The 27827-nt window shown below is 35.9% G+C and overlaps 1 protein-coding gene across 3 annotated transcripts; it reads left to right on the top strand.

Moving 5' to 3' along the window:
- The first annotated feature begins 258 nt into the window (after positions 1-258).
- Positions 259-26801, top strand: LOC108965434 (cyclin-dependent kinase-like 5). Of its 3 annotated transcripts, XM_018927849.1 has the most exons (10): positions 259-324; positions 13833-14074; positions 14158-14325; positions 14435-14601; positions 15542-15713; positions 15773-17103; positions 20388-20678; positions 22465-22530; positions 23175-23281; positions 26541-26801. In XM_018927849.1, exons 2-10 carry the CDS (start codon positions 13919-13921, stop codon positions 26621-26623), a joined length of 2541 nt encoding a protein of 846 aa, XP_018783394.1. In that variant the 5' UTR covers positions 259-324; positions 13833-13918; the 3' UTR covers positions 26624-26801. The 3 variants fall into 3 exon arrangements, with proteins under 3 accessions (XP_018783394.1, XP_018783395.1, XP_018783396.1); XM_018927850.1 differs by lacking the exons at positions 259-324; positions 22465-22530 and having other exon boundaries at positions 13919-14074; positions 26541-26623; XM_018927851.1 differs by lacking the exons at positions 259-324; positions 22465-22530; positions 23175-23281 and having other exon boundaries at positions 13919-14074; positions 26541-26637.
- Positions 26802-27827: the final 1026 nt, after the last annotated feature.

A 27827-nucleotide genomic window follows, 5' to 3' on the forward strand; every position in this document is an offset into this window, starting at 1 on the left:
ATGTATATCGAACATAAAGATGAATAATAAATGGAAAATACATATTCTCTCATAAATTTTAAATGCATGATCATCAGTGTTAATTACAATTAATCGATAAACTCAGTGCACCCATAAATCGCAATGAAAGTGTGACAATTGCAAGTGTTTATACTTACAGCGCTGCAAACCATATATAAGATGTTTGTGTGCATATATCAATGTATATTTATACAAAAATAAATAAATAAATAAATAATAATAAATTATAAAGCCCTACTTTAGTGTATACAAAATAAATAAGAAAATAGTGAAAGCTTAATTGCCAAGTAGAAGCTAATGAAGGTAAATACAAACATTTAAACGAGGCCTAATATACATAAATATCTTTATAACTACATATCGTCATTAATAATAAAAAATATACCGTATCAGCAAAAAATTTGAAATTGAGTTTTTTATTGCTTACGATTCACAATATTAAATTACTTCTGTATCATAAACTTTTAAGCTTCCGCTGTGCAATATATTCAATATATAATATAACCGTTTTATAACCAAAATATAAATTTTGTTTCAATATGAGTGGTTTCTATTATATTGTTTTTCCTTCACTTGTAAACTTATGAAAAGTGATATTACGTTATTTTGCAATTTAGGTAACGATATGTACATACATATATATTATATTATCAATATTTTTTGTATAAAGTAAAAAAACTCTAACTTCCGAAATTTTTCTATAACTTTGTGAGTACTTTTAAGGCTTAAATTTTCATTAAAATTTGTGTCTTCGAAAAAAGTTCTAACATTTCACTCTCTCCTTGATTCAATTGTTATATCTTTAGTAGAATAAGTTTTCTGCGTCCGTTTTAGCCGCGTGCGTTGATTGCTTGTGGGTTGTAAATTCAAATTTTGGTCAAGGCAAAACTAAAGACTGCCGCACATTAGACACACTTGTTATTCGAAAGAATATACATATGTATGTATGTATATGCATGGGTGGAATATTTTAAGGTGTAGTTATGTTTTCAAAATTCGAAACTTAAAGCCCTAAAATAATTTCTCTTAGGTATCAAGTGGTATACTATATGTATTTAACTCCGTATGGAAATCACATGGCGTGTAACTGAAATAAATTTAAAGTTTAATTGCGTTGTTCTCAAAATTACTTTGTTTAGTTTTTTACGGTTGAGTTGATGTGTGAATGTATTTTCCCACAAAATTATTGCCAGCACGGAGTCTAAGATTAAGTTGAACCCTAAGTTTTGTTTTTTGGAACTTTGTAAAATCTAGAAAGACGTCTTCGGCCATTCCTCCACTTTACGTTGGAGGCACTCTGGTGAAATTTCCAACTTGTTTGCGGCATTTTTCGTGATGAGCTTGCAACTACTTCCACTTTTTCTCCCAAGAATTTTTCAACTGTAAATTTTAACATATTTTGTCTCTCGCAGGTTGATATTGTTAAGGCGATTTGTGACATAAAACATTCCTTCAAATTTGGATCTTGATGGGCTACCGCCCGTACTTATAAAAAATATTCCCGCTTTTGTTTATCCACTCAAGCTTCTCTTCAATAAGTCTCTGTCATCTGGTAACTTTATTTCAGACTAGAAATTGACATTCATTAGGGGCAACAGAGGCCTTAAAGGTGGCGAAGGGATATAATCTTCAATTACATTCCTATCTCTAAACTCTCTAATTTCCAAAATTTTTGTGTGCTCTGTTAAAATTAAGTTATTTTTTGCAATTAAATCAATCATTAACAAAAATCAGCATTGGTTTGTCTCTATTCGCTCTACTGTGTCAAATTTAGCAGTTTTTAGTGATTATTGCATGTCAGCATTCTCTGCTGGATTTCAAGTGGATTGTTTATATACATATTTCTCTAAAGATTTTAAATTTTTATACTTGTTTAAATGTTTGTTGTTGGATTACATACAGAAATGAGTTTATATAATGAAAATTTTCAATGCTATATTTTCGAATTGTTATAACTTATAACTTTATGAGACATGTTGAAACCCTCAATATTCTAATTAAAAAGTCCTGCTCCATAGGTTCTCACACAGTTTTCTTGCAGTGGATCAAGTCATATTTGTACAAGAAAGGGTGCCATCTGGCGCCTTCATTGTGTCATGGAGAGTGCCACAAGAAAACGTTTTGGGTCCTCTTAGCTTTGTGCTGCTTGTCAATGTTATTTCCTGTTGTTTCTCTTGTGCTAAATTTTTGGTATATGCAGATTACTTAAAGAAAAAAATCAAAAACTCCGAAGATGTAATTAAACTTCAGGATGTATAAAAACTATTATGATTGAAACCTGAAATCACAGCTTTCCCCGATTTTGGGTAAATGTTCTCAAAACTCTTATGCGATGGGAGGTAGCATCTTATCTTCTAGTTGTTACAATATTTAAAATTACGTCCTAAAACGTGTAACCGAAATCAAAGATCATTGGGGTAATCTTTAACAATAGTTTTTATTTCAATAATCGCATGCATTATATCACTTCTAAATAGTTTTCTGTGCTTGGTTTAGTTAGGCAAAGTGGTTCCAAATTTTACTACCCCTGTACCTTAAAATTTCTGTTTAAGTCTTTTGTTCATTCTATTTTGGAGTATGCTGTATTCATCTGGAGTCTATATTGTCTATTCTAAATAAGTAGGATTGAGTGTGTTGAAAGCTTCTTAAAGTGTTGACCCCAGCTCAAATCGCTTTAAAATCGACAATGTGTTCTTTGCCTTTCATTTGTTTTCGATGTTATTAATGGAGGTATTTGCTGTCCTTATATGTTAGGAACTATTCATAAAAAAAGGCTGCAATTATGGTACGACAACTCTTGATTTCTCCTGGTAAAAGTAAAAAAAAATCGGAAAAAATTGAATAAGTTGTAGAATACACGCCGCTAGTGGTCCTTATGGCGACTAGCAACGACACGAAATCGTATAGTACCACGTTTTATCACAGTCAGTGTTATAAGTATTATTGATATTGACCTGGACCTTTGGGAAACTCCGTATAAAAAACTATAACGTGGTCAAATAATTTGCTCTTTAATAGCTATTATTCACTTCAACGAGAGAAATGAAGTTAGAACAATAATTTCGGTGACTAATTTTTTGCATAAACTTTAAATTTCACTTACATTTAGACATAACAATCTCCTGAAATATCGGATAATCTGGACATGCATACATAATATTATATATTAGTTTGTCAAAAAAGTCTTGCGGTATATTTGCGGTATTTTTTTTGAATTTTCAATTGTTCATAAAATTTTTTTTGATGACTTATTCCGAGCTTTTGACTGATGCTACGGCTGTTATGCCGGTCGCTTTCGACCAATTCAGCGATTTTATAGCAATTTTCGACGACAGGCCTTTCGGAGCGTGGCGCATCTTCGACCACCTCTACACCAGAACGAAAACGTTGGAACCATCGTTGTGCGGCGCCAACTAGCGTAAATACCGCAAGACCCACCTTTTCAGCATGTTTTAACCCTATAATATTGATAAAGCTCTTACCCTTCGCACTATATACTTATTATGATTTATAAAATTAGCTGACCCTGGATATGAAGAATAGAGTGGGCAATACTAAAATCAATTCGACTTACATATATTTTGGTACAATTAGGCCCCCCATCTGTGCATCTTGCAGTCAATAGTCTGTTACCTTGAATATTATCCATGATCGCTCAACCAATGACATTGTTGTCATAATAACTGTTTAGTGATAAAAAAAAACTAGTAACGTAGAAATAGGTAATTAGTGTCACGCGTTGCCTGATTGCATGAAACATATACAGCGCGTGGTGTAACTTCGGTTGTACTGATACTGATTAAATTTAGCCCCTTCGGTTAAATTAATGTCAGATATATCTCATTTGAGGACGATTGCAATCTAATTTGGGTTGACGGGAAGTAAAATATAGTTATTAAACTAAATGACTCATAATATTATATAACTAAATAAAATAAAAAATTTGACTGTAATTCATTCATGATTTCGTAAAATATTGAGTGTTTATAATATAAGTGTGCTGACTAGAACAGTTGAAATCCGGGTGACTGCTTTGTCCGACCGTTCGTGCAAGCTGTAACTTGAGTGAAAATTGAGATATCTTCATTAAACTGGGTATGTGCATTTCTTCGCAAGAAAAGTACGAGTTCGTAGATGGGCATAATCAGACCACTGCCATGCCTACAAATCGCTGTTAACCGAAAAATTATAAAGTACGCAGTAGAACAGGGTATACCACGCTCACTTCCCATATAACGGTACTGTTAGAAAATACCACAAGCACGATAAATGAATTAAAAAATAAATAATTAAATACGCCATAGACATTAAATTTTATCACCGAGATGGTATGAGAAAGCTTCATGGGAGCAGGTAAGAAAATTGGAAGATGGGCGTGGCACCGTGTGCGTTTGAAACCAAATTGTTTAAGCGGCTAGGTACTCAATAAATGGACCCAGTGCTTATAGTTGACTTTTTACCGAAAATATTTGTCAATGTGTCGAATTTATAACTGTTGAAGGGTTAGAAGATCTTCGGTGTGTAAACTATTTTAAAATAAATCCAAAATATGTAGGTGCATATGCATATCATTATTATTTTTATAGTTTAGTCAAAATAGAATTATTGCCACGTTCACGAATTAAATTTTAAATTTAGAAGTAAAGACAATACTCGGTTGATTTTGACAATGTGGATAAAATCTCGTATCTAAACCTAACAAAATGAAATTAAAATTTGGTATACCTCATGACATCCTTAAGTTACACTTTCAAAGTGAGCGCGATCGGAATGGACGCGGAGCCTACTTCGAATATAATAAAATATTAAATTTCATATATTCCAATATCGAAAAACAACAATAAAGATTTAGCAATAACAAGAAAAAACCTTAACTTCGGCTGCACCGAAGATAAATACCCTTCACAGGTGCATTTCTGTTAGTAACTATGTGTTCAGTTTGTATGGCAGCTATATGCTATTGTTAACCGATCTGAACCATTTCTTCGGAGATTACATTGTTGCTTTAGAAAATAATCTGTGCCAACTTTTGTGAAAATACATTGTGAAATGTGAAAGTTTTCCATACAAGAACTTGACCCCGATCGTTCAGTTTGTATGTCAGCTATATGTTGTAGTGGTCCGATATCGACAGTTTCGACAAATGAGAAGCTTCCTGAAGAGAAAATGACGTCTGCAAAATTTCAAAACGATATCTTAAAAACTGAGGAGGTTCGTATATATACAGCAGACAGACATGTTTACTATTTTATAAAGTCTCCTACCCTTACTAATGGGTGTTACAAACTTCGTGACAAACTTAATATACCCCTTTCAGGGTATTAAAAATCAGAACACAACTTTTCAAGGAACCAAGATACCATATTTGGCACCCCAAAATTTACAGCTGATTTTATCATCAACTATCATCATCATAATGAATTTATCTGATCAAATTTAAAACTTGTTCACGACTCCACTAAGATTATTTCTTCAGCTTTGTTTTTTTGGGTTTCAGCTTAGTTATGTGAACCATTCGCTAGATTGTTGGGCAGTTTCGACATCATATTTATAAACCCACGTCTTGTCAGCAGTAATGATGCGTTTGATGAATTTAGAGTTCTCAGCAATATATAATACTCGTACACTTCCTCGTTCTTACAAACGATTCAGTTGACTTGGTACGAGTGTAGCATTGACACACTTTATAACCAAATTATAACGTCCTAAACAAACAGCTGCCAAACGCACAATAATTTACATATGAAAATCAAACTTCACACAAACATGAAAAAAGGTTGTAGGGCGATGAGGTTTGCACACCCAGTTGAAATGAACCAGTCAAACCAGTGGTCAAATGATTTATCGAAATCGGTCAATCGTTGAGATATCTGAACGAAATTCAGAGATTCGTGATAATAATGTGGTTTGGCACCCATAGTTTTATAAAATCGGTCATTATCTACTCCAGCTCCAATATGTTTAATACATTTATTTCGGTTTTCTGATTAGTTTTGTACCATATAGGTCTAATATATCAGTCTGTATGAAGGATATCCTTAAAAAAAATTAAATAAATTTATTATTTTGGATATACACCAGTTTAATGATCGAAACCAATCCAAGTAAGCGTGCCAACCTATCCCATCTATTCACTATTTTAATACAATATTTGTCAAGCCCCTAAACCAACTCAAGTACATATTTGTTGTATTTGAATACGAAATAAAATGTGTCAACGGATGTCTTTTTTAGACGTATGGTCTTCAATGAGGCATACTTTTTCGAAATAGGTCTTATTGAGAGTTGTTACTTAATTTATACTCACTTTAATTTGCATGTAAATCTATTGACAAAATATTGGTCCACGGTCGAATGAAGCCAGCCTTAATGTTACAGTCAATTTGCAATGCTATAGAGCCGTGGTAAATAACTTTTTTTGTAGCTGAGTTGGGGGATGTTGTTGTGAACGACCTTTGATCCCAGCAAAAAAGCACTACATGCCAGGAAACTTTTAGTAAGTGCGTTATCACAAGTTGTGGGCCAGTGGCGTGGCCTAAAAGAACGTGCATTGCTGGACAAATTTTTGTGTCGCTTATGTACCTAGATAAGCTAGAGACGATTGACATCTTGGAAGATATATTCCCCACCGGAAGTCATTTTAAAATATAAAGGATGCCATTCATAAAACAAAAGCTAAATCTTGGCCGCAGTATTAATTTATCTACTTTTTATTTCTTCTTGAAAACCACATGTCTAACAGAAACACATTCTACGTTGCTTACAAAGTCCTAAAATATTTTTGTTATTTCTATTCTATTTATTAACTATATACTTATGTATATACTCTTGCAATAAAATTTTCACAAAATATCGGTAAAATAATCAGGTTGTCTATTTGAATATTAATTTAAGCTTTTTTCTAATTTTTATTTTAATATGTATGGAAAAAGCAGCAGTTATGTATGTACATTATTTATTAATGCATATGGGAAATAGTTGACAATTTTCACAGTATTATCCTGACATTATGACACAATTATCTAAGCTTGTTATACGCTTGATTTCAATTGGGTCAACTTTGTGACAACCGTAATGACATTTGCTTTAATTGACTCGTAGACACTTCTAAATAGATATATACAAAATAAAACTTACAAACATTGGCGATAATTATTAGGAAAGCCAAGTAATAAATTTCTGGGTCAACTCCTACTGGGACCCGACTCTTCCTTGCGTGCTTTCCAGTGCTTACACGCCAACATCAAACATGCAGTCAATATTAGTGCAGCCAAGACACTTTAATAATATTGGTATTTTCATAGAAAAATGACGCCTTTGACCTTGGCTGATTGTGGAAAATGTGTCTTAACGTTTGCTTGCGAGCGCTGACATCGTTGAGGAGCAGAATGAGGATCTATATATGTATGCATGTGCACACATTAATTTCAATATATTGATTTGTTACCCAATTGTTAAGTGACACATAGAATTATTACGTACTAAAAACACATACATACATATGTGCATAAATAGTTGACGTTATTATTGTAGGCGCTGAAAGCAATGAAAAACAATTCGGTTCCACGTGAGCTAGAGTACCTCTTATAAATAAAAACTTTTCAAGGACGTCGGTTTAATTGTTCAGTTTGTATGACGGCTAAATGCTATAGTGGTTCGATCTGAGATTTTTTTTCGGAGATTGTACCGCTGCTTCGGACAATAATTCATGTCGAATTTCGTCAAGATATATCTTGAAATAAAGAAGTTTTCCATACAAGGACTGAATTTTGATCGCTCGATTTGTATGGCATATGCTATAGCGGTTCGATCTAAATTGCAGATCGATATCTCGAAAACTGAACGTATTTAGCGTATATAAAGGCAGACGGATATGGCTAATTCGACTCAGTTTGTCATTATAATCATTTATATATACATTTTATAGGGTTTGGAGACCCTCAGAGTGTTACACAGTACAACAGCTAATCTGGGGGGTGAGAAATTCTAAGTCAGGGTGATGGTACTAGGTCAGTACAGTAAAACCCTCAAAGGGTTTGGCGTTCGTATGTGTCAGTTTTTTTTATGACCTTTTAAATTTTTTCCTTATTTCCCATGGTTTTCCATCTTAACAAATAAATTTTTTCCCATTAGGCGTACTAAATGGTCCAGATATACGAAAGCTGATTAAAAGTGACGCATTCAACAATATTTTGATTGATATATATTGAATGCATGGCAGGCAATCAAAGAAGTAATAGAAGGCTTGTTGGGAAAGCATCGTTCTAATAACTACGATGTTTCTGTCGCAAGGATGTTAAGAGAATTCTCGGMAATTGGTTTTTTTTTTTTTTGTTTAAGGAAAAAATTGAAAAGGTCATAAAAAAAACTGTCATATACGAACGCCAAACCCTTTGAGGATTTTACTATACTGCCCTAGTACCATCACCCTGACCTGTGAATTTCTCATCCCCCAGACAATAATCCCAAAAATGTTCCACAGTGTTATTACCATCGTGTGAAATTTATTATATTTTGTTCATGGTATAACAATTTAAAATTATCCAAAGTGTAAGATTACATATTACACACGCCAGTAATAATACAAGGTGCCTTCCAAAGTAAACATGAATTTTTAAATCTAGCGCCCCTTGGTGGCATCTATATGTCGACCGGTGCGTAAGAATCTGCTATTTTTGTCGATTGTCCAGTGAGAATTTCATGGCATTTCATCTATTGGAAGTGAAGTTATTGCGTTTAAGTGTCAGTATGTTTGTGTTATCGGTGCGAAAATGAGCTTCGGACAAAGAGCCAACATTAAATTTTGTTTTAAAGTTGGTAAAACTTTTACCGAAACGTTTCAATTGATGAAACAACGTAGCAGAATGCACGAGTGGTTTCAATGTTTTCATAGTGGTCGTGAGGACATAAATGACGATCAACATGAGGGCCAATGAAAATCCGTGATCACCGGAAACTCCATCGAAACTGTGCGTGAATTCATCAAGTATTCGTCGAAATCATCTTTGAAATTCATGGAAATGGAATTGAACATCTCCAAAACATCGATTTATCGCATTTTGGTCGAACATTCGGGCTTACGAAATGTGTGTGCGCTGTTTGTTCCGCACAAATAGACTGACGATCAAAAATTGCTCAGAATTCAACATTCGATCGACGCTTGTGACCGGTTATTTGACCAAAAATCACATTTTAACCATGAAAGGAAAGCGTTGTGTAGACGTAGAGACCATTCAAAGGTTTGCATCGGCATACTGGTGGCCATACCGGCCAATGAGCTAAAACACTCGTTCGACATGCTTTTGGACCGTGCAATAAGGTGTATTGAAGTAGAAGGATACTATTTTGAATAAAATTAATTAATTTTACCGAAAAATCATTTGTTCTGTTTTTTTTTAGTCCTCTTAACTTTGCAACGCACCTTGTATAATCATTTGAAATTAGTCAAGTATAATCGAGAACTTGTTTGACATATCCAGCATAGGGTTTGTTAGAATAATAAATATGGTGTACTGAGTACTTAGTATTATAAACATAAAAACATCCTCTGGGTTTCATTCATCACCAAAATAAGCGGTATAAAGTCAATCGGAAGTACTAAAATCTTTAATATTTGGTATATATTGGCTTAGTGAAATATTAACCCTAATAAACCCAATTTGTATAGACAGGCATACTATTGCCAGAAAAAAATTCTAACCGAGTTTCAATAATATTTTCATAAATTGACCGATATTTTCGGTCAAATTTTATTCATACGCAGTGTGGTCCACATATTCGGTAACCGGGGACTTAAACTGTTATTATCTAATTTTGGCAATTTTTTGTCATAAGACGACAAGCCTTAGCACATCTAGTGGCCGATATATTCATTAGCGTTTTAGCGGTAACCTATAACAACCTTAAACCAGAGTTCCTGCAAGTTGCTATACATATGCTTCCATTAGAATCAGGCGCCCTCCCAGCAGCACCAGAAATGCGATAATTTTTCGGAGTTCATCATGATCGATTTTGAAAGCGCGCATATCGTTTTTCGCAATTTTAACGACCTCTGGCGACCAGCGACCATTTAATAGGTGGCCCATCCGCTTTGGATCGTCTAATAGATGCTGCGTGTTTCTATTAGGACAATCAATCTGCCGTTTGTGGTTAGCAGAAGTGTAGAAATTGCACTTTGATTGATACGGGGGTCTAGTGTGGGCATGGCAACGGACCACTTAACCGTTTACGATACCGTCTTCTCAATTTAACATAAGATCATGCCTACAAAGTCTTATGAAAAGCCGTGAAAAGATAAGAGCAAAAATAGTAAGACAATTTTTCAAAATCGTCGTCCCCCTCTAAGCAATTCCCTTTGACTCTAGTACACACATGCCAACGTTTTTTCCAATCATCGATTTCCGTAATAGCCTGCAATGCACGTAGCGATTCACTTTTAACGGCTTCAATGGACTCAAAACGGTTTTCCCGAAGCGGTCATTTGAGTTTACTGAATAGTCACACAGAGCCAAATCAGTGGTTGCAGCACTATATTGAATGAAAATTTTGCAAAAAACTCACAAAATATCAATGCAGTATGCGACGGTGCATTAACCACGAGTTGTCTGCGCATAATTGACGTGTTGATCATAAGTTAATGTGGATGGTCGTCCCGTACGTGGTTCATCGTCAGCGCGGTCTCGAAATTAATTAAAGTATTGCTATAGTGGTCCGATATTGGTGGTTACGACAAATAGCAGCTTCTTGAAAAGTTTTTGTTTATTTAGTTTTTTGTCTTGTTTATATTTTTGTAATGAATATTTTTTGTTTTGTTCTTTTACAAGCACGTGTCAATTTAATACGGGAATAGTACAAAAATAAATATTCAAGCTACTGTTAGTAATTATAAGATCTATAAATGGCTATCTACCTTCGATATCGAAATATAAATGTGTATATAATTGCATAAAGCGGCGTGAAAAAAATATTGATAAGTGGAAATTATTTATAGCGACGATAGAATGACAAAGCGGCGACAATAAAGGAATAATTTAGTATTGTAACTATTAAATCGACACGCTTAGCAGCAGATTTAGTAAATACATTTTTATAGTTATTAAATATGTATATACATTTGTATGAAAGCAATGTATTCAATATATGCGTGACTTCTACAATGCGATTGACTCTGAGCATAGAAATGGATTTTAGTAGCGTTTGGGACTCAGCAGATAACGGGTAATAACTGAATGTAGTTGTGGTATAGACGATACTTTTCGTGGAAACAGTTGTATGAAAATTTATACAAATCTGCGGTAACTAGGACTTTATGACGTTCGTCTTTAAGAGTAAGTCTATGTAGAATTCTTGACGAGTTGACGAAAAAGTTTCAACAACATAAGTTGGAGAATAATAGGTTTCAAGATAGGCCGACATGTAGGAAATGCAATATCTATTTAAATAATTATTTTGCTAAAGGCAAGTAGTGGGAATGTTTTTAGAATGGGGACATCATGCTGAGACAATGACAATAAATGAAATGCCCAAAATTCGTGAAAGTGAATCCATAAAGGCGACTTACTTTGATTTCATTTAGTTCACTTATAAGACAAGCTGTTTCAACCGTAGTCACGCGAATTTGGGCAGTTCACTTCAATAACTGCCACCGTAATTTTATTACATAACATATTTTATTTCGACCTGGAACTAACTAAACTTCTTCAATATGGAATATTTTTGCGGCAATGCGAATTACTTAGTAAGGACACTTCCCTCTCTACTTCAGCTTACGAAATGACAGGTGGTACTCTTACTGCCTTGCTACCAATATTTAGTAGCGAATTGAAGGCTTTTACCGCTGAAGGGTAATCTCACTCTTGGCGCATGTGTACTTTTTGACTAAAGGGGCACAGGTGTGTGAATTATTTTAAACATCGAAATTGAGAATTCTTCATATACGATACTTAAAAATCACATACTAAAATTTGACATCAAGATCTCAAACAGTCAAATGATCCGACAGATACCGATTGTAGTGTCCATTTATTATGCTGGAGTATTTTCCAAGAGTCGCTGGGTATGGATGGGATAGGTAAAATGTAGATTCCAAGGCCTAATCCTAAATATTAAGATCATGTCAGCTCGTATTTCACAATTTCGATTCAATTCTCTTTAAGTGTTGCTGCATTCATTTTAAAAACTTCTAGTTGCCATATTTGAATAACGCTTTTGATAGACCATGAGTTCCAAAAATTTTATGGTTTTTAAAGAGCAGAAAGCATTAATATATTTCCACTTTTTTAATGGTGTTGGGTAGTTGAAAGGGAATTCTAACTTTTTTCGGATTCGAGATCATCACTTTATGTTATTCTAGCTCTTAGCTGCAGCTAGGTTAGGTTAGGTTAGATCACTCACCACATAAAAACCGAATATAACTAGCATAGTTGATATGAGTTATTGGCAGAAAGCACTGAACCTATCATAAATCTACCTAAATATTGCTTTCCTATTCCCGAAATTTAACTTGGATGTCTAAAAGTATGGGAATCGAGGATCTTTTGCCCTAATATGGCAAAGGCAGGACTTTCGATTAGAAGGATTAGAAACAGCTGATGCAGCTGGCAGCCTGTAAAATTTTCAAACTTACTTCATGAATCTCGATCAGGCAGTTTCCAGTTAGAACAGCTACATCAATTAAAAGATGGGCATTGCTGAAAAACCTCTTATGATTTACCTTGGGCAGAAGGAACTTACCACTGCACAACAAAAGACAAGAAGAGAATGGATCTCCAACCGTTCCTATTTCGCAGATATTAAGACTGGAGTATATTTTTTCTTTAGGGAGCTACAAAAGTAGACCGATAGAATATTTTTTCTCTCTCTTTTGACATTTATTCGGAGTCAGTGGCCTCAACTTTAAAAGCGCTCGTCCAATTTATGGTCGTCATAATCGTGCTGTCAGATCAAAAATTGAGCGCCAAGTGGAAAAATTGTTCCCGTAGGTCCAGAATATTTTTGCCGTTAGCGCATCAATTGAAGAAGACCTACATCAGTCTCTTGCACGTCGTTCTCAAGCCTTGTGAATTGCATGAACTGAAGCCGCTTGACCACCAGAAGCGTTTTCCAGCGCTGTCTGCAATACAAAAATTTCGCAGCACGTTATAGGTTTAACTATGGATTCAAAGAGCGAAAGAACCACTTTTTGGTAATAAACTCCAATAGCTTCTCTACATCAGTGCAGGGCGACCGCTCTTTCCTGAAGGTGAGGCTCCATTCCTCCACGATCGTTCGACTCAACAACAAACCAATAAAAAGCTCTAAGTGCTGCTTCCGACAAAACGTTGTTGAATGCTTTTCCGATATCGAGGAAGATCCCCACTGCAATCTTCTTGTTCCTTAAGCAATAAGACAATACTAGGCATGGCTGTGTCCATTGACCAATATACCTGCTGTGTAGTTGAGAGTCTACATCTTGGAATACAGGTGCTATCCCTTAAGAGCCGATCAATCGGTCATTTTCAATATGAAGGAGGAGTAGAGAAGACTGATGGGTCTAAAATCCTGGGCTAAAACATACGATGTCATATTGACTCTTGGAATAAATACCGAGTCCGCTTTCATCTGCTTTTGTATAAGAATCCCTCTTATACAGCCTCTCTCGGGCTGTAGGCAATTACGTAGCTTGAACGCAATAACTTGTGGAATGCTACGAAGTAAAGCTTCTCATACAACTTACAACCGCACCAGGTTGAATTTGTTCGCATACATTTTTATTATTACTACTTTTATTATGTACCATTCCAAAACCTTACAGTTTCCTGTTACAATTCCAGCATAATGCCTTTTATTATAACGACTGACTGAAAATAATTGCGACAATTTATTCATACGGCTACGGGTGCTTCCCGCTTCAAGTATAATGAATCGTTATATTACACTCTCACAATTGGGTGATGGCACATACGGCACAGTGGTGTTAGCTCAACGCAAGGACACTGGCGAAAAGGTGGCTATCAAACGTATGAAACGAAAATATTACTCCTGGGAGGAGGCGATGAATTTGCGAGAAGTCAAGGTAAGACTTTTGTTAAATACTTCTATGTATATTAGGTACATATATACTCGTATATAATTACTTATACGAAATTAATTTTGCAGTCACTCAAGAAACTCTCTCATCCCAATATTGTAAAACTGAAGGAAGTCATACGCGAGAATGACACGTTATATTTTGTTTTTGAATATATGAAAGAGAATTTATATCAAATGATTAAGGATCGTGACACACATTTGCCAGAACCGACGCTCAAAAGTATACTGTTTCAGGTAAGTTAATTTACATATGCGTTGATAGAGCTTAAGTCAACTAATGTTAAGTTCAGAGTTTGTAACCAAATCCTTTAATATATATATTTTATGTCGTTTTAACAAACAGGTACTCACCGGCTTAGCGTTTATGCACCGCCATGGATTTTTTCATCGTGACTTGAAGCCGGAGAATTTACTTTGCTCAGGACCGGAGCTTATTAAAATTGCAGATTTCGGCTTAGCACGCGAGGTACGTTCGCGACCGCCATTCACGGACTATGTGTCGACAAGATGGTGAGTGCATTTTTATTTGCCAACAACAATACTATCTGGTAAAATTTGACCAGGACAGACAAAAGAAACAATATTATCATATATTTTTACACAAATCTTTGTACTTCTTATTCTTCATTGGCGTAGACACCGCTTAGGCAGTAAAACAAGTATTCGAGTTTACGAGTTTACGAGAGAACGTCAGTCGTTCTTTCTTTATGCTGTTCAGCTCCCATTGGAGATGCCAAGTGTAGCCAGGTCCTTCCAACGGAGTAGAAGTCTTTCTCTTCCCCCGGCGTGTACTGTGTCGAAATGCCGTCCCACACACATACATTTTTTCTGCCTACAATTTTGGTCGATTAACGTGAATCACTTCACGTAAATGCTTCGAAACGGTCAAGTAGTATTCTCTGATTGACCAGTTGCCCCATGCATCACCTTGATTTTTGACTGACTTTGACGTGGATTTTTAGGTTTCGGCTCAATTTTGAACCGCCAATCGCTAGATATTCATATGTAAACCCACGTCTCGTGACCAGAAATGATGATTTGATGACTATAGAGTCCTCTGTTACATTACAAAGCATCTCTTTTGGGAGCTCTACTTGACATTCTTTTTCCAAAAGATTCAAATCTTTTGGTATGAGCCTGACAATGGTACGCTTCACCCAAAGCGAAACGAACGAAATGTAATGATTCATTTTATAAGAGGCGTTGGGGACCCCTATAATCCATCTCATGTCAACATGACGATATTCAAGCACTGTTTCCTTAACTTTTTCGATGTAATTGTTATTAACAATTTCGTAACAATTTTGCATGAGTCAAGCTTTCATTGACTTCACGACCTCCAATGAATGCTTTGTGCCACTTAAATACTTACGTTCGTGATAAAGTAGTCCTATTCAAATTTGATCAGATTCGTATTTGCAATAACATTCATCCAACGAATCCTTTAAAGGTATCGAGCGCCAGAGGTGCTGCTGCATTCTACAAACTATGGCAGTTCCATAGATTTATGGGCAATGGGTTGCATCATGGCGGAGCTCTACACATTTCGGCCACTCTTTCCGGGCAGCAGTGAAGTGGATCAGCTGTTTAAGATTTGTTCTGTTTTAGGAACGCCAGAGAAGGTATGCATTATATGTAGTATTTTAACCACAGTGGAGTCAAATCTATCTTACATGACCAGGGAGAATGGCCTGAAGGTTATAGACTCGCTGCTACGATACACTTTCGTTATCCGGAATGCATCAAAGTGCCGCTTAATACGATTGTGACACGCTGCAGTCAGGCGGGCTTGGATTTGTTGGAGGACATGCTGCACTATGATCCTGATAAGCGACCCACGGCGCAGCAGAGCCTTAAATATGCCTACTTTCATGCGCTAAAGCGTATCTCACCCACGGCGGCGGCGAAAGCTAACGTCAAACTTACGGCCAAATATGCGGCAGCGGCTCCTGCTGCCAATACAAATGCAACAACCAATGCGAATATCAATGGCAGAAATGCGGGGCAATTGCCGAATTTATCGAATAATGTGCTTCCGGTTCAGGAGAAACTACAAGCGGTTACCGAGCTGTTGCAGCAAGGTAATCGGCAGCATAATAATAGCAATACCATAAATGCCAATAATGCGGTAAATGCATCGTTGAACAACAACAACAATCGCGGGTACAACAACATATATGCTAGACGTACGATAATTCCATTGGCACAAAACCCCAACCAAATGCAAGCGCCCAAAATCAGTTTCCTATCAATAAATGGTGGTGATGCGACGCGCACCACAATGCCTGTACAAATGGCAGCAGTTAGTACGCAACAGAACTTGCATACCAACAACGGCATGCCATCAAATGCCGTCAACAACGCCGCCAATCGGCAATTCCGTGAACAACTTGAAGATAGTCTCTCTATAAAAAGCGGTTCCATACGCTACAATACAATACTAGCGCCCGCCAGTCACATATATCTGAACGGTGGCGGTGATGCTGCGCTCCACAAGCGTTCACAGGAGAACCTCGCATTTACCGAGTCCATAAACGATATCTACTTGAATCGCAACACCGGTCAGCTGCATCCGCCACAACCGCCAAATGTTTCTTTCAATAACAGCGTTAATCCTGTAGGAAATATTAAAGCCGGTGTCATCTATTTGGCGAATGGCCATCGAAATTATGCACTCTTTGAGACCGCCACAAAGAATGCTAAAAATTCGGCGAAAATTAATAACTATTACCTGCAGACACGTCCAAGCTTATTGAACCTCGATGCAGTTGGTAAGGATGCGAAGGTCTATAATATGTTCTCCAAGGTGGTGCCCAAACAAGCGCCACCAAGCAATCTAATTATGCGTAATGCATTCGAACCGAATGGGGATAGCAATGATTACAAAACAAATAATGAGCAAACCGTGGAGAAACCACTTTTCGAGCGTCTTGGTGGCGACAAAAAGTCGACCTTGTCGAACGATCGAAATACGGCGCTTAGTAAGGACGATGAACTCGATCTTATATTAGGGTAAGTTTATAGTTTTATCTTATGTAAAGGCAACTCTTAATGGAAATATTGCAATTTGATACCAATAAGTTGTAAAGAAAGAGCTCTATAGATTTGTAGATCCAACTCATATCATACTACAAACTACATTTTAACGTAGATGTAACGAGACGCATAAGCACCAGATCACTGTGGGCCATATTTGGGACATCTTTAGGCCCAATAAGCTCCCGAGCGGTAATTAATTAACGGTAATTAATTAAACCTTATTCATCAACTCAGTGAATTTGGTCTAAAACCTGATTTCTTTCAACCCATCTACCCAATATCTCTGAAGTTTTTGCGTTGGCAGTTCTGGAAGATAACCGGCTAGAAACTATTCATTGCCAAAGGTAATGTTTCCGCATCTCTTCACCTTCCGCGAATGCTCTACATTCCAATTCTAATTTGTACTGTAATTTTCTGAAGGTGGTATCTTAAGTGCAGTGACCCTCCAGTGATGACTTCTCCAATGTGACTAAGTTCACTTTTGCCTAGAAGTAAAGGCTTCTTGACCTGCTCACCGTCAAACACAGCTTTGAAATAGACGAAGAGGTGATGTATGTCGATACTTTTTTCAAGGTTCTTTTTCAAGATTTCGGTCATGATGAAAACCAGGTCAGTTGTTGATGGGGTTCAATTTGTTTGTTGACGGTGGGATTTAATCTTTTACACAATAAGCGATAAAATCTTATATGTGACGTTGAGGAGAGTTATCCCACGGTAGTTGGCGGAGATTTTGTGGATTGGGCAGAGAGCAGTTAAATTCCAATCGGCTGCCATGCTTTCATCCGACCATATTCGACAAAGAAGTTGATGCATGCTCCTTATCAGTTATTCGCCACCGTATTTGAATAGCTATATTGAATAGTACCCCCCGCTTTGCTGTTCTTCAGACAGATAATTGGTATTCGAAATTCTTCATGGTCGTTATGCCTTCACTGCCATTCAGCAGGCTAGAGAAATATTCCTTTCATAATTTAAGTTGCTCTGGGAATTAGTCACTAGATCCCCTTTTTTCCGGTCTTGAAACCTTATGTTATTTGCCGCATCTTTACGAAGAATTTTCGAGCATTACCGCTATCGGCTAGCTTGTCAAGCTCTTTATACTCTTCGGCCTCTCTCTTTTTATACCCTGAACAGCGTGTATTAAGTTTGTCACGAAGTTTGTAACACCCAGAAGGAAGGGTCGGAGACCCTAAAAAGTATATATATAAATGATCAGCATATTGAACTGAGTCGATTTAGCCATGAACGTCTGTCTGTATATATACGAACTAGTCCTTCTTTTTTAAGATATCGCTTTGAAATTTTGCAAATATCATTTTCTCTTCAAGAAGCTTCTCATTTGTCGGAATTGCCGATATCGGACCACTATAACAGATAGCTGCCATATAAACTGAACGATCGGGATCAAGTTGTTGTATGGAAAACTTCTGTATTTGACAAGATATATTCACGAAATTTGGTATGAGTTATTGTTCATAGAAATAATGTAATGTCAGAAGAAATTGTTCAGATTTTGCTAACTATAGAATATTGCTGCCATATAAGCCTAACAATCGTAATCAAGGGCTTGTATGGAAAACTTTCGCATTTGACGTGGTATCTTCACGAAATTTGACATGGATTACTCCGAAAAAGTTGTTCAGATCGGATTACTATAGCATATAGCTCCCATATAAACTGAACACATAGTTACTAAAAGAAATACACCTGTGAAGGGTATATTAGCTTCGGTGCAGCCGAAGTTAACGATTTTTCTTGTTTTGCCTGCAAATGCGTCCCGCTTCCCTCATCAGCTGTAGGTAACTATCCCAGTCCGCACATGCGTCGATTGTATTGTCTATTTCTCTCCACTGTGACGTACCAGCTGTTCTTTTGCATTTTGTGATGGTTTCGTTTGCAGCATGTAGCTTCAAATACTAGGTTTTAAGAACATACAATCCATACAAAACAGTCGATGGAAATTAATGTCGATGTTGGAAGTTTTGGCATTTACAAATTTCAACATCGCATAGTCTATGTCAAACTACGGTACAAACTATGCAGTTCACGCCAAGAAAGCTCATTTGACATCAAAGAGAAGCGGCTTTGACTAGCTAACCAGAATTCATATTTATTTTTCAAGTTGTTTGAAAAAGTTATGGAAAACGGAAGGAAAAGAGCTTTTTTTCTGTGGCCAATTAAGGCTGTTACTAAATAACTAGCAATTAGTGCTTATCTCGATCTTCCTGCTTTTAGTTTTTTCATACTCTGAACAGACTATATTAAGGTTGCACGAAGGTTCAGAGGGAAAAAATATAAAATATATACATACTAAATGATTAGCCTAAAGAGCTGAGTCGATTTAGCCATGTCTCTCTGTCTGTATATGTAGGAACTATACCCATAGTGTTTAGTTATTGAGATTTAAATATCAATCCGTGTTTTGAATACTTATTTGAAAACAAAGCCATAAGGCTCACTTTAAAAATTAGCTCACTCGAGCAAGTAAGGCTGATTTATATTGTCTGACACAATTGATTTATATTGACTGACACAATTAACTCTTGTAGAACGATGTCGGAGTTTTACATCCATATTCAATTAGTATATCATATATACGCATACTATACGGTAGGAGTCTTTCCGCAGCAAAGCATAATTGTTTCCTCTTACAAGAAAGCTTCAGAGTACATTATATTGTTGTTGTAATCATTATTAGTACTTTTTTCTTGTATCATGCGCACTTACTATTATTATTAATTCAAATTATCTTTTCAAGAAATGAATTTAGATGGAGAAAAGTTTGTTGCTTAAGTCTTTTGTTCACCGGTCTCTATGTACATAGATGACGATTAAGATGTACAAACAGATAGTATATCTGGAAGTATGAAAGAAAAATTAAAAAAATAATTAAATAAAATACAAATGTTTAGAAATATTGAAAGTAGTGTGTAAAATTAGCTAAACTGAAACTATATTTTCAAAGAATTTCTGTTATAATTTCTATTTTTGATACTCGATTTTTTTTTTTTCAATTATAAAAAATATCAAAAATTCGGTTATAAATTGATAAATTTGTCTTGAATTAAATAGAAACTGAGCTTGGCGTATTGAGCTTATTTAAAAGACACGAACGTTTTTCACGATTTCTGATTAACCGGTCAATATTGGTAACAAATTAAGTACTAATAAATCATATTTATCTCTATTTATATGCTAGCAATTATTAACTTATTAGACTAACAAATAATTTGATGTTAAATTTATATTATTAACAGTTCGAAAATCAAAACATCAGCCAAACGTCAACGTCAACGCAATGGAAAAGCAAATATTTTGCTTGAAGATCTCTTCGGGCATCTATCGCTCGATTCGGATAGCGAAACAACAAAGTATCCAAATACAGTTCCATTAACGATGCAACAACAACAAACATTAGCGGAACGTAACTCCAATTTGCCAAATGGTTATTCCAATGAGACTTCATTGACGGAGAAGAGTAAGGTGTACATACCCAGTAGCATTGAAGTAAATAACGGTAGTTATGCTGACTCGCTGTCGACAAATGCGTAAGTAAGCCATCTAAAATACCATCTACTTTTCGGAGATGTGCGGAAATCGGAAAATATAAACTGATTTGAGAGACTTTTGAAGTTTGCATTGGGCGGTATAGATCCCAATAAATTATATTACTTAAAATAACTGTTAATTAATATTCTAAAAAGTATAAGTATTATTTGTGTTACATACAAGGTCAATTTGATAAGAACTCAGCTCAAATTTTTTGACATTTCTCCATATTACGTTTTCCGAAATTCTGGAAAATAAATTGCAGTGATGGATGAGAAAGTAGATTGTAACACAATTCCAATGACAAAAGGCCAGACCGATAGTCACATTGTTGAACCGTCCATTGTCATAATGGCACACCACTTTTTGGTGTCGTATCGGCCAAATAATTCGGTCTTGTAATCGTTCGCTATCAGGCTGTAGACTGCCACTTGATTGCTGGTGATAACTAGAGTGTCCAACATCCATGCAAAGACTCATTGAAATTGTGCTTAAATAGCAACACACACTACTTTGAAGTGATCTCACCGTTGCACTTGCTGTCTAAAGTGAGCAATCATCGTTCAGGGAGTATTCACAATATGTCCAACGTGGTATTTTGACTGCATTTCATACCTGTGCTCTACTCTATTAATAATTTACAATCCTACCAGTTACCTCTATTATTTGCGAAATTTCACTAGTTGTACATTCTAAGTGTAGACATATCACTATGCACTTGGTCCTTCCATTGGACCTACCGTGTCTACCAATGGGCCTCGTATCGAAGGGGCTTTTCACTGGAGCACCATCTTTCCTGCGAATGGCATGGCCTAACCAAAGCATTCGTTCGACTTTTATCCGTTTAACTACTGTATGTATGTCCATGTGCTCCATATGTTCGTAGAGCTCATATAGTTCGTCGTTGCATCTTATTCATCGCTCACGCGGACGGCTCCAAAGACCTTGTGGACAAGAGTTATTTCGAATGCTTTAAGTTCTCGTATCGGTTCGTCAATGTTCCTGTCTCTGCGCCTTGTAATGGGACGTGAATTATGAAACATTTATAGTATAATGCATAGTATTTTTTTTTGATGGAGGGATCTGAGCGATCTGATTTTTAATTGCTTCGTTTCCTTATCCAGTCTTTAGAAAGTAGAACTAACTACGAGCTTATTGAGGTCAATGAGATCAATACCATCGGCATACGCCAGCAGCTGTACACTCTTATAGAATATTGTAAAATCTCTATTTAGTTCTGCAGCAACAGATTGAAGATGTCACGAGATAGTGAGTCGCCTTCTCTGAAACCTCGTTGGCTATCGAACGGCTCGGAAAGGTCCTTCCAGATCCTGACGGAGCTTTTGGTGTTGCTCAACGTCAATTTAAGCAGCCGTATTAGTTTTGCAGGAATACCAAATTCAGACATAGCCGAAAATTTACAGCTCCTTTTCGTACGTTCAAAAGCAGCTTTGAAATCGACGAAGGGGAGGTGTTGATTCTCTTTTCACGGGTCTTTATGTTTAGGGTAAAAACCTAAGAAACCCTTAATCATCACATTGTCATCATTAGAGTGTGCTCCATGCGTGTGCTACTAGTCCATTAAGTTATACTCATAAGCGCTTGTTATTCAACATTGTTTTATCCTTGTTTTCTTGTTTGTTTTGTCCGAATTCGTACGTAACATTTTGTCTCTTATGTGTATTTCTAATTATTTCCTTATGTATTATGCAATGCTTAGAGCGTTTAAAAAAGTTTCTTAAAATCATAATATTGAAATATAAACATGTGTATTTTATACAACAGTTCTAGTATATCTAAGGATTCACTTGACCCGCCCACAGATGATGAGTGCCAATTTTGGCCCATTAGGTAAAAAACTAGACCTTGCTTATATAAAATGTCAATTTAAAACAATGTAATGTAGAGTAATCTGTAGTTAACGTCATTTATTTGTTTATTAGGTAGTGGACAGTAATTAGTTAATATAAAAAAAAATTATAAACTAAAAATTGGACAAATATTCGCATTCATTCGGGTATATCGAAATGGGTTGTATTTCAGACGTCACACTGGTTGCGGATTCCACGATTAGCCTACACTATCCACCTCCAACTCATCGCATTCGAATTTTGTACTTAATTTGAACTAAAGTGGTAAAATGTTGAGTTTTTGTAATGCCTTCTAGTTGCAATTGGCTGTTGTAGAATTTGTGTGTACCCCCCGAATTTGTATTGTTTGCTACACCTTAGTAAGATGTCTTTTATATTAAATAGTTACATTTCTGTGTTCCATAGACGTAATCTCGTGTCACATAACAGTAGTTACTCATTGTATTTGTTTGTATGTTGCTATGAACTCATTTGCTTTATGTAGTTTGTTTCAGTATCTTGTGCATCTTTCCCCCATTTCGCACAAAGCATATCTTCAGTTTAAATAATAAATAAATATTTTCTTCAAACATATTGAATCTCAACATACAAAAATGAGCAGATTTACTGAAATTATTTTTTCAGAGTTGATCCACAGTCCGTTGAGCAGACAAAAGCAAAAATGCAACCATGGGACGGTACGAATAAGACCGAAGATGAAAAATTGACGGCWTGGATGGTTGCGGAAAATGGTAGGTCCATCCTGAATCGAAATTAATGTAATTAGACAAGAACTATTCAGTATTTATAGCAAATAACCGTTTGCTAAGGCAGCTATTGAAATTTAGTAAATTAGAGGTTATGTTGTGAAATACAGTAATATTGTCAAAATAATAGTTTTTGAAAGATGATGCCTATTCTTCAAGATATTTTTGTAAACCCATCGCAAATGAATATGAGGGCGAATAGTCCATATAGACCTACTATGATATAGAGATATGAGTTTTCTCTATTCTCTATTTATGGTTATTTATATATCGATTGGTTATAAGATAAGATATGTAATGTATCACTATATCGATAATTGTATAATTGAACAGCAGACATACTATATACAAATAACGAGATGAAAAGAGACAAGTATAATTAGAGGGTTAAGCAAATTATATTCCGAAAAATTCAATGAAAGCTATAGTTGTTTACAATATACGACCATAGATATCGGAGCAAGCAAGTGAGATGCTCACCGAATTTTTTCACTAAGATATAAGTAACATCCACGTCTTTGTATAAGTTCAATTTGTAAAGATTAAGGAGCAAACAAGCAAGGATGGCCCTCTCAAGATCATATGTATAGCGTGAGGCCTAATATATATACATACATACGAGGTGTGTTCAAAAAGTTTCGCGAATTTTGTGTTTTTTCAAAAATTATTTATTTATTCATGAATATCTATTTTGTCCCCTTCAAAGTAGTCCCCATGAGATATTATACACTTGTGCCAACGGTTTTTCCAATCTTAGAAGCACTTCAAAAAACCAATTTTTTCTTATCTTCTTCAGCTCCTCCTTCGATGCTGTATTTATCTCGTCAAGAGAAGCGTAACGTCGTGCTTTCATGGGCCAAGAAAAAGTCATAGGGGACCAGATCTGGGGAATACGGTGGCTGCGGCATCATTAGTGTGTTGTTTTTGGCCAAAAAGTCGCGCTTAAGCAGCGATGTGTGAGCAGGGGCGTTATCGTGGTGCAAAAGCCAATTTTTGTCACATCYTCTYGSCYTTCTGAGAACATTTTGTACCACCGATAAACGTTGCTTCGGTCCAAGGTAGCTTCTCCGTATGCCACAGTCAACATCCGCGAGAATTCAAAATTCGCGATACTTTTTGAACACACCTCGTAGATATTACATGTACTTCAAAACGGACTTATATTTATTATACCTCCTAGACTGACACATTATTGATGACCATTCAAAAGGTTTCATCGGTATGTAACTGTAGTATTGAAGATTCGAGATAGTAAGGATGGTGGCTGTTTTGAGCATATTTACTCACTTTCATCTTTTTTTTAATTTACGCATAATAATATATCTACATTGACAGTTTAGATTGGGTTATAGGGCCGGCTGTCGCGTCATACATAGCCCTAGTGGTTATTAGTAATGTCCGTGGAGATTCAGCTATATTTCAGCTGAAGTAAGTATGAGATATAATTTTGACAGGCAATCTACTACTTTGAATAGTTGTCGAAGAGGATTTCTGAATAAAATTGTATAGAAGTGAAGGAAGTGTTTCAGCGTCAATCTCCTGCAAACTTCCCTGCACTTTCTTTATGTATTGTCATTACTAATGACCATTCAATTCACACGCGATGCCTGAGTTTTAGACCAACAGCCGTTGGAAATCCCATCAGAACCCCCTTGGCAATTTCAGCAGAAGTTGCTTTCCGTCAGCCACTTCCCTGATTCTAAGGAGATATTCTGACGAAATATGATATGAGACTATCTCCTTAATTGCCATTTGGTTATTACCGTATACATTGATTTTCTTGAAGATGATTTTGCTGCTAAGCTTTCCACTGATTGGTGGAAGGTTGAATAACTTGTCTTGCGCAGCTAATAGTGTTGTTTTCAGCGCTTCTGTTAAGCAGAGAACTCCTTGTTGTACCGCTTCAACTTTTTTCTGTATGAGATTTTGCTGACAGTTTTCCAAAGAAGAATAAAGGAAATAAAGGCTATCCGCAGCGCTAACACGAAGACACTCTGCGTTAGATTTTGTAAGAAGGCATCCATTAGACTTATTAAGACTTAGGAAACTAGGTGAAGATCTTTCGGATACCCTGTCATATAAAATTAGATGGAAATGAAAAGGCAGAAAATTTGGCCAGTGGCTGTTGAAGAACAATTCCCTTAAGCTCTTTCAAGGTGGTTTGAAGCAAAGATTCTTACAGAAACACCTCAGATGTTGTCGCACTAGCAACAAGCTACAAAAGAGTTTTTGGGGAGTGTTCTTTTTCTTAATTACTTGCGTAGACACCGCTTACGCGATTATAGCCGAGTTAACAACAACGCCCCAGTCGCTTCTTCTTTTCACAACGTGGCGTCAATTCGAAATTCCAAGCGAAGCTCTTCGTTCCATCGAATGCCGTGGTTAACGCGTAAAGGACCTTAAATCTTTAGCAGTAACTTTCTCTCGGAAACTCGTAACGTCGATTCATCTGATGTTGTCGTCGTCCTATGCACCATATAGCAGGACGGGAATAATGAGTGACTTATAGAGTTTGGTCTTAGTTCGTCGAGAGAGGATTTTACTTCTCAATTGCCTATTTAGTACGAAGTAGGATAGTGGCTAGGTGTGTTAAAAATCAGACACTTTTTTAAATCCCCTAAGTTGCTGATCAAACCACAATTGGTTGGTCGTGTCGAGCTGTCACGTAATTTTTGTCAGTATTGTTTGGTTTTTTATCGTGGAAGAACTTATGCCTGAAGAACGTTTACAAATCGTTCAATAAGATTGCGAAAATTCACGTGGTCTTATGGCCAACAAAATCGGCCTACTAAACGTACTACTGGCAACACCATTATCCATTTTGAGACCCAGCATTCATTATTGAATAATATTCGATCGAATAGACCACGTCCAGTAAGCAGTGAAGAAAATATAGCAACTGTAGCTGAGAATGTATACGAAGGCCGTGGAGAGTCGATTCGGCGCCGTTCGCAGTAACTCGGACTGACGCATGGAACGACTTGGCGCATTTTACGTCGATATCTTCGCTTCGCTCTATGTGCTCTTGGAAGATTCCAACCTCGAAATGGATAGCACTTTACTTCATAACCCTCTATATCTCAAAAAGTGTGAGATGTTTACATCGGTTCGATTTTGCACGAACATAGTCTTCTTCAAATGTTGATGTTACATATAAAAAATCTTAATAAACATTAAATATTATATAACAATCCTAATATAGTATATGTATATATCTAAATTTTTTTTTTTTGTGCTTTTCTAGGCTCTTTGCTTGAGAAGAAAATTCTAAATGGACTCAACGATAAAAACAGTTCCGAATGGAATACAGCGTACCTTAATTATTAAGCCTAAACAAAAGCAAGTAGAATAACTAATAACTAATAATCTAAAAAAGTGGAAGGAAGGAAGCAACGCAGTGTCCGGAAAGTGGCGAAAAGTTGTGTGAGCTGAATTGTCATACAAAAGTTTGTGCTGTGATAAACTAAATGAACATTCTAAAATTCAATAAACAAATTAAAAATTCAAAGGCACATAAATGGGTATTTTTCTAAATACATATGCAAAAACAAATGTGTGTGAGACATTATTTAAATATAAAATAAATTGTACAATACAAAATAAAATAAATACTAGCGTTACATTTGTACAAACTTACACAAGAATCGTATAATTCATACAAAATATGTTAATGCAACTGAATTTCTGTACGCAAACAACAATAACAATAATTATATGTATGTATGTATTTGTAAATGTGTACTTAATTTTATTTCAAAAACTGTAAAATAATAAAAAAAAAATACAACAAACAACAAAAGTGTACAACAACACACGCGTGTGCGGCTTATGCTTTATTTTATGAACATCTGTATGTACATATGTATCTATGTAAGTTGAAAGTAGAGCAATGCACCGCTTACGAGAAAGGCTCAAAAGCTAATATGTAAATATGTTTAATTTTTTAATTCTCATTTTTATTATCATTACATTGTCTGTTTGCACTCGCGGCGTGGAAATGTGATATCATTAAGCCAGTTCAACAGTTTTACTTTGACTTTTAAAACCGAATTCAAACGGCAATTGTTGTGCGTACTTGTACAACAACCAACTGATTACCAAGTGACCAATAGAGTCGCCGCAGCGCAGCAAACTCTTGACAGTTACCAGCTGACTGATTTTCGGATTGTCAACGAATTTGATATCCCTCGACAATACTGTGCTGCGCGGCATTTCCTTACAGTTTGTATGTGTATAATATAATATACATACATATGTATATAAATATTTGATAGTATATATTTTAGTAGACAGCGTTACAGATAATTTTGTTCGTAAAATTACATAATTAGAAAATATATACACATACTAACATATGTATATGCGCACAAGTATACAGCTGTGGCGTTTAGAATATGCACACTTAAAAGATATGCTACTAGTAAGGCCTGCATTTTATGTTAGGAGTTTTCTTTGAAAATATGTGGTTTTCAAGTAGAAATCAGAAGAAGGCATATAACTTACTGTTCTGACCAAAAATTGTGATATATTA

This window comes from Bactrocera latifrons, unplaced genomic scaffold, assembly GCF_001853355.1.
Source record: "Bactrocera latifrons isolate USDA-ARS-PBARC rearing strain unplaced genomic scaffold, ASM185335v1 scaffold_14, whole genome shotgun sequence".
NCBI classification, from domain to species: Eukaryota; Metazoa; Arthropoda; class Insecta; order Diptera; family Tephritidae; genus Bactrocera; species Bactrocera latifrons.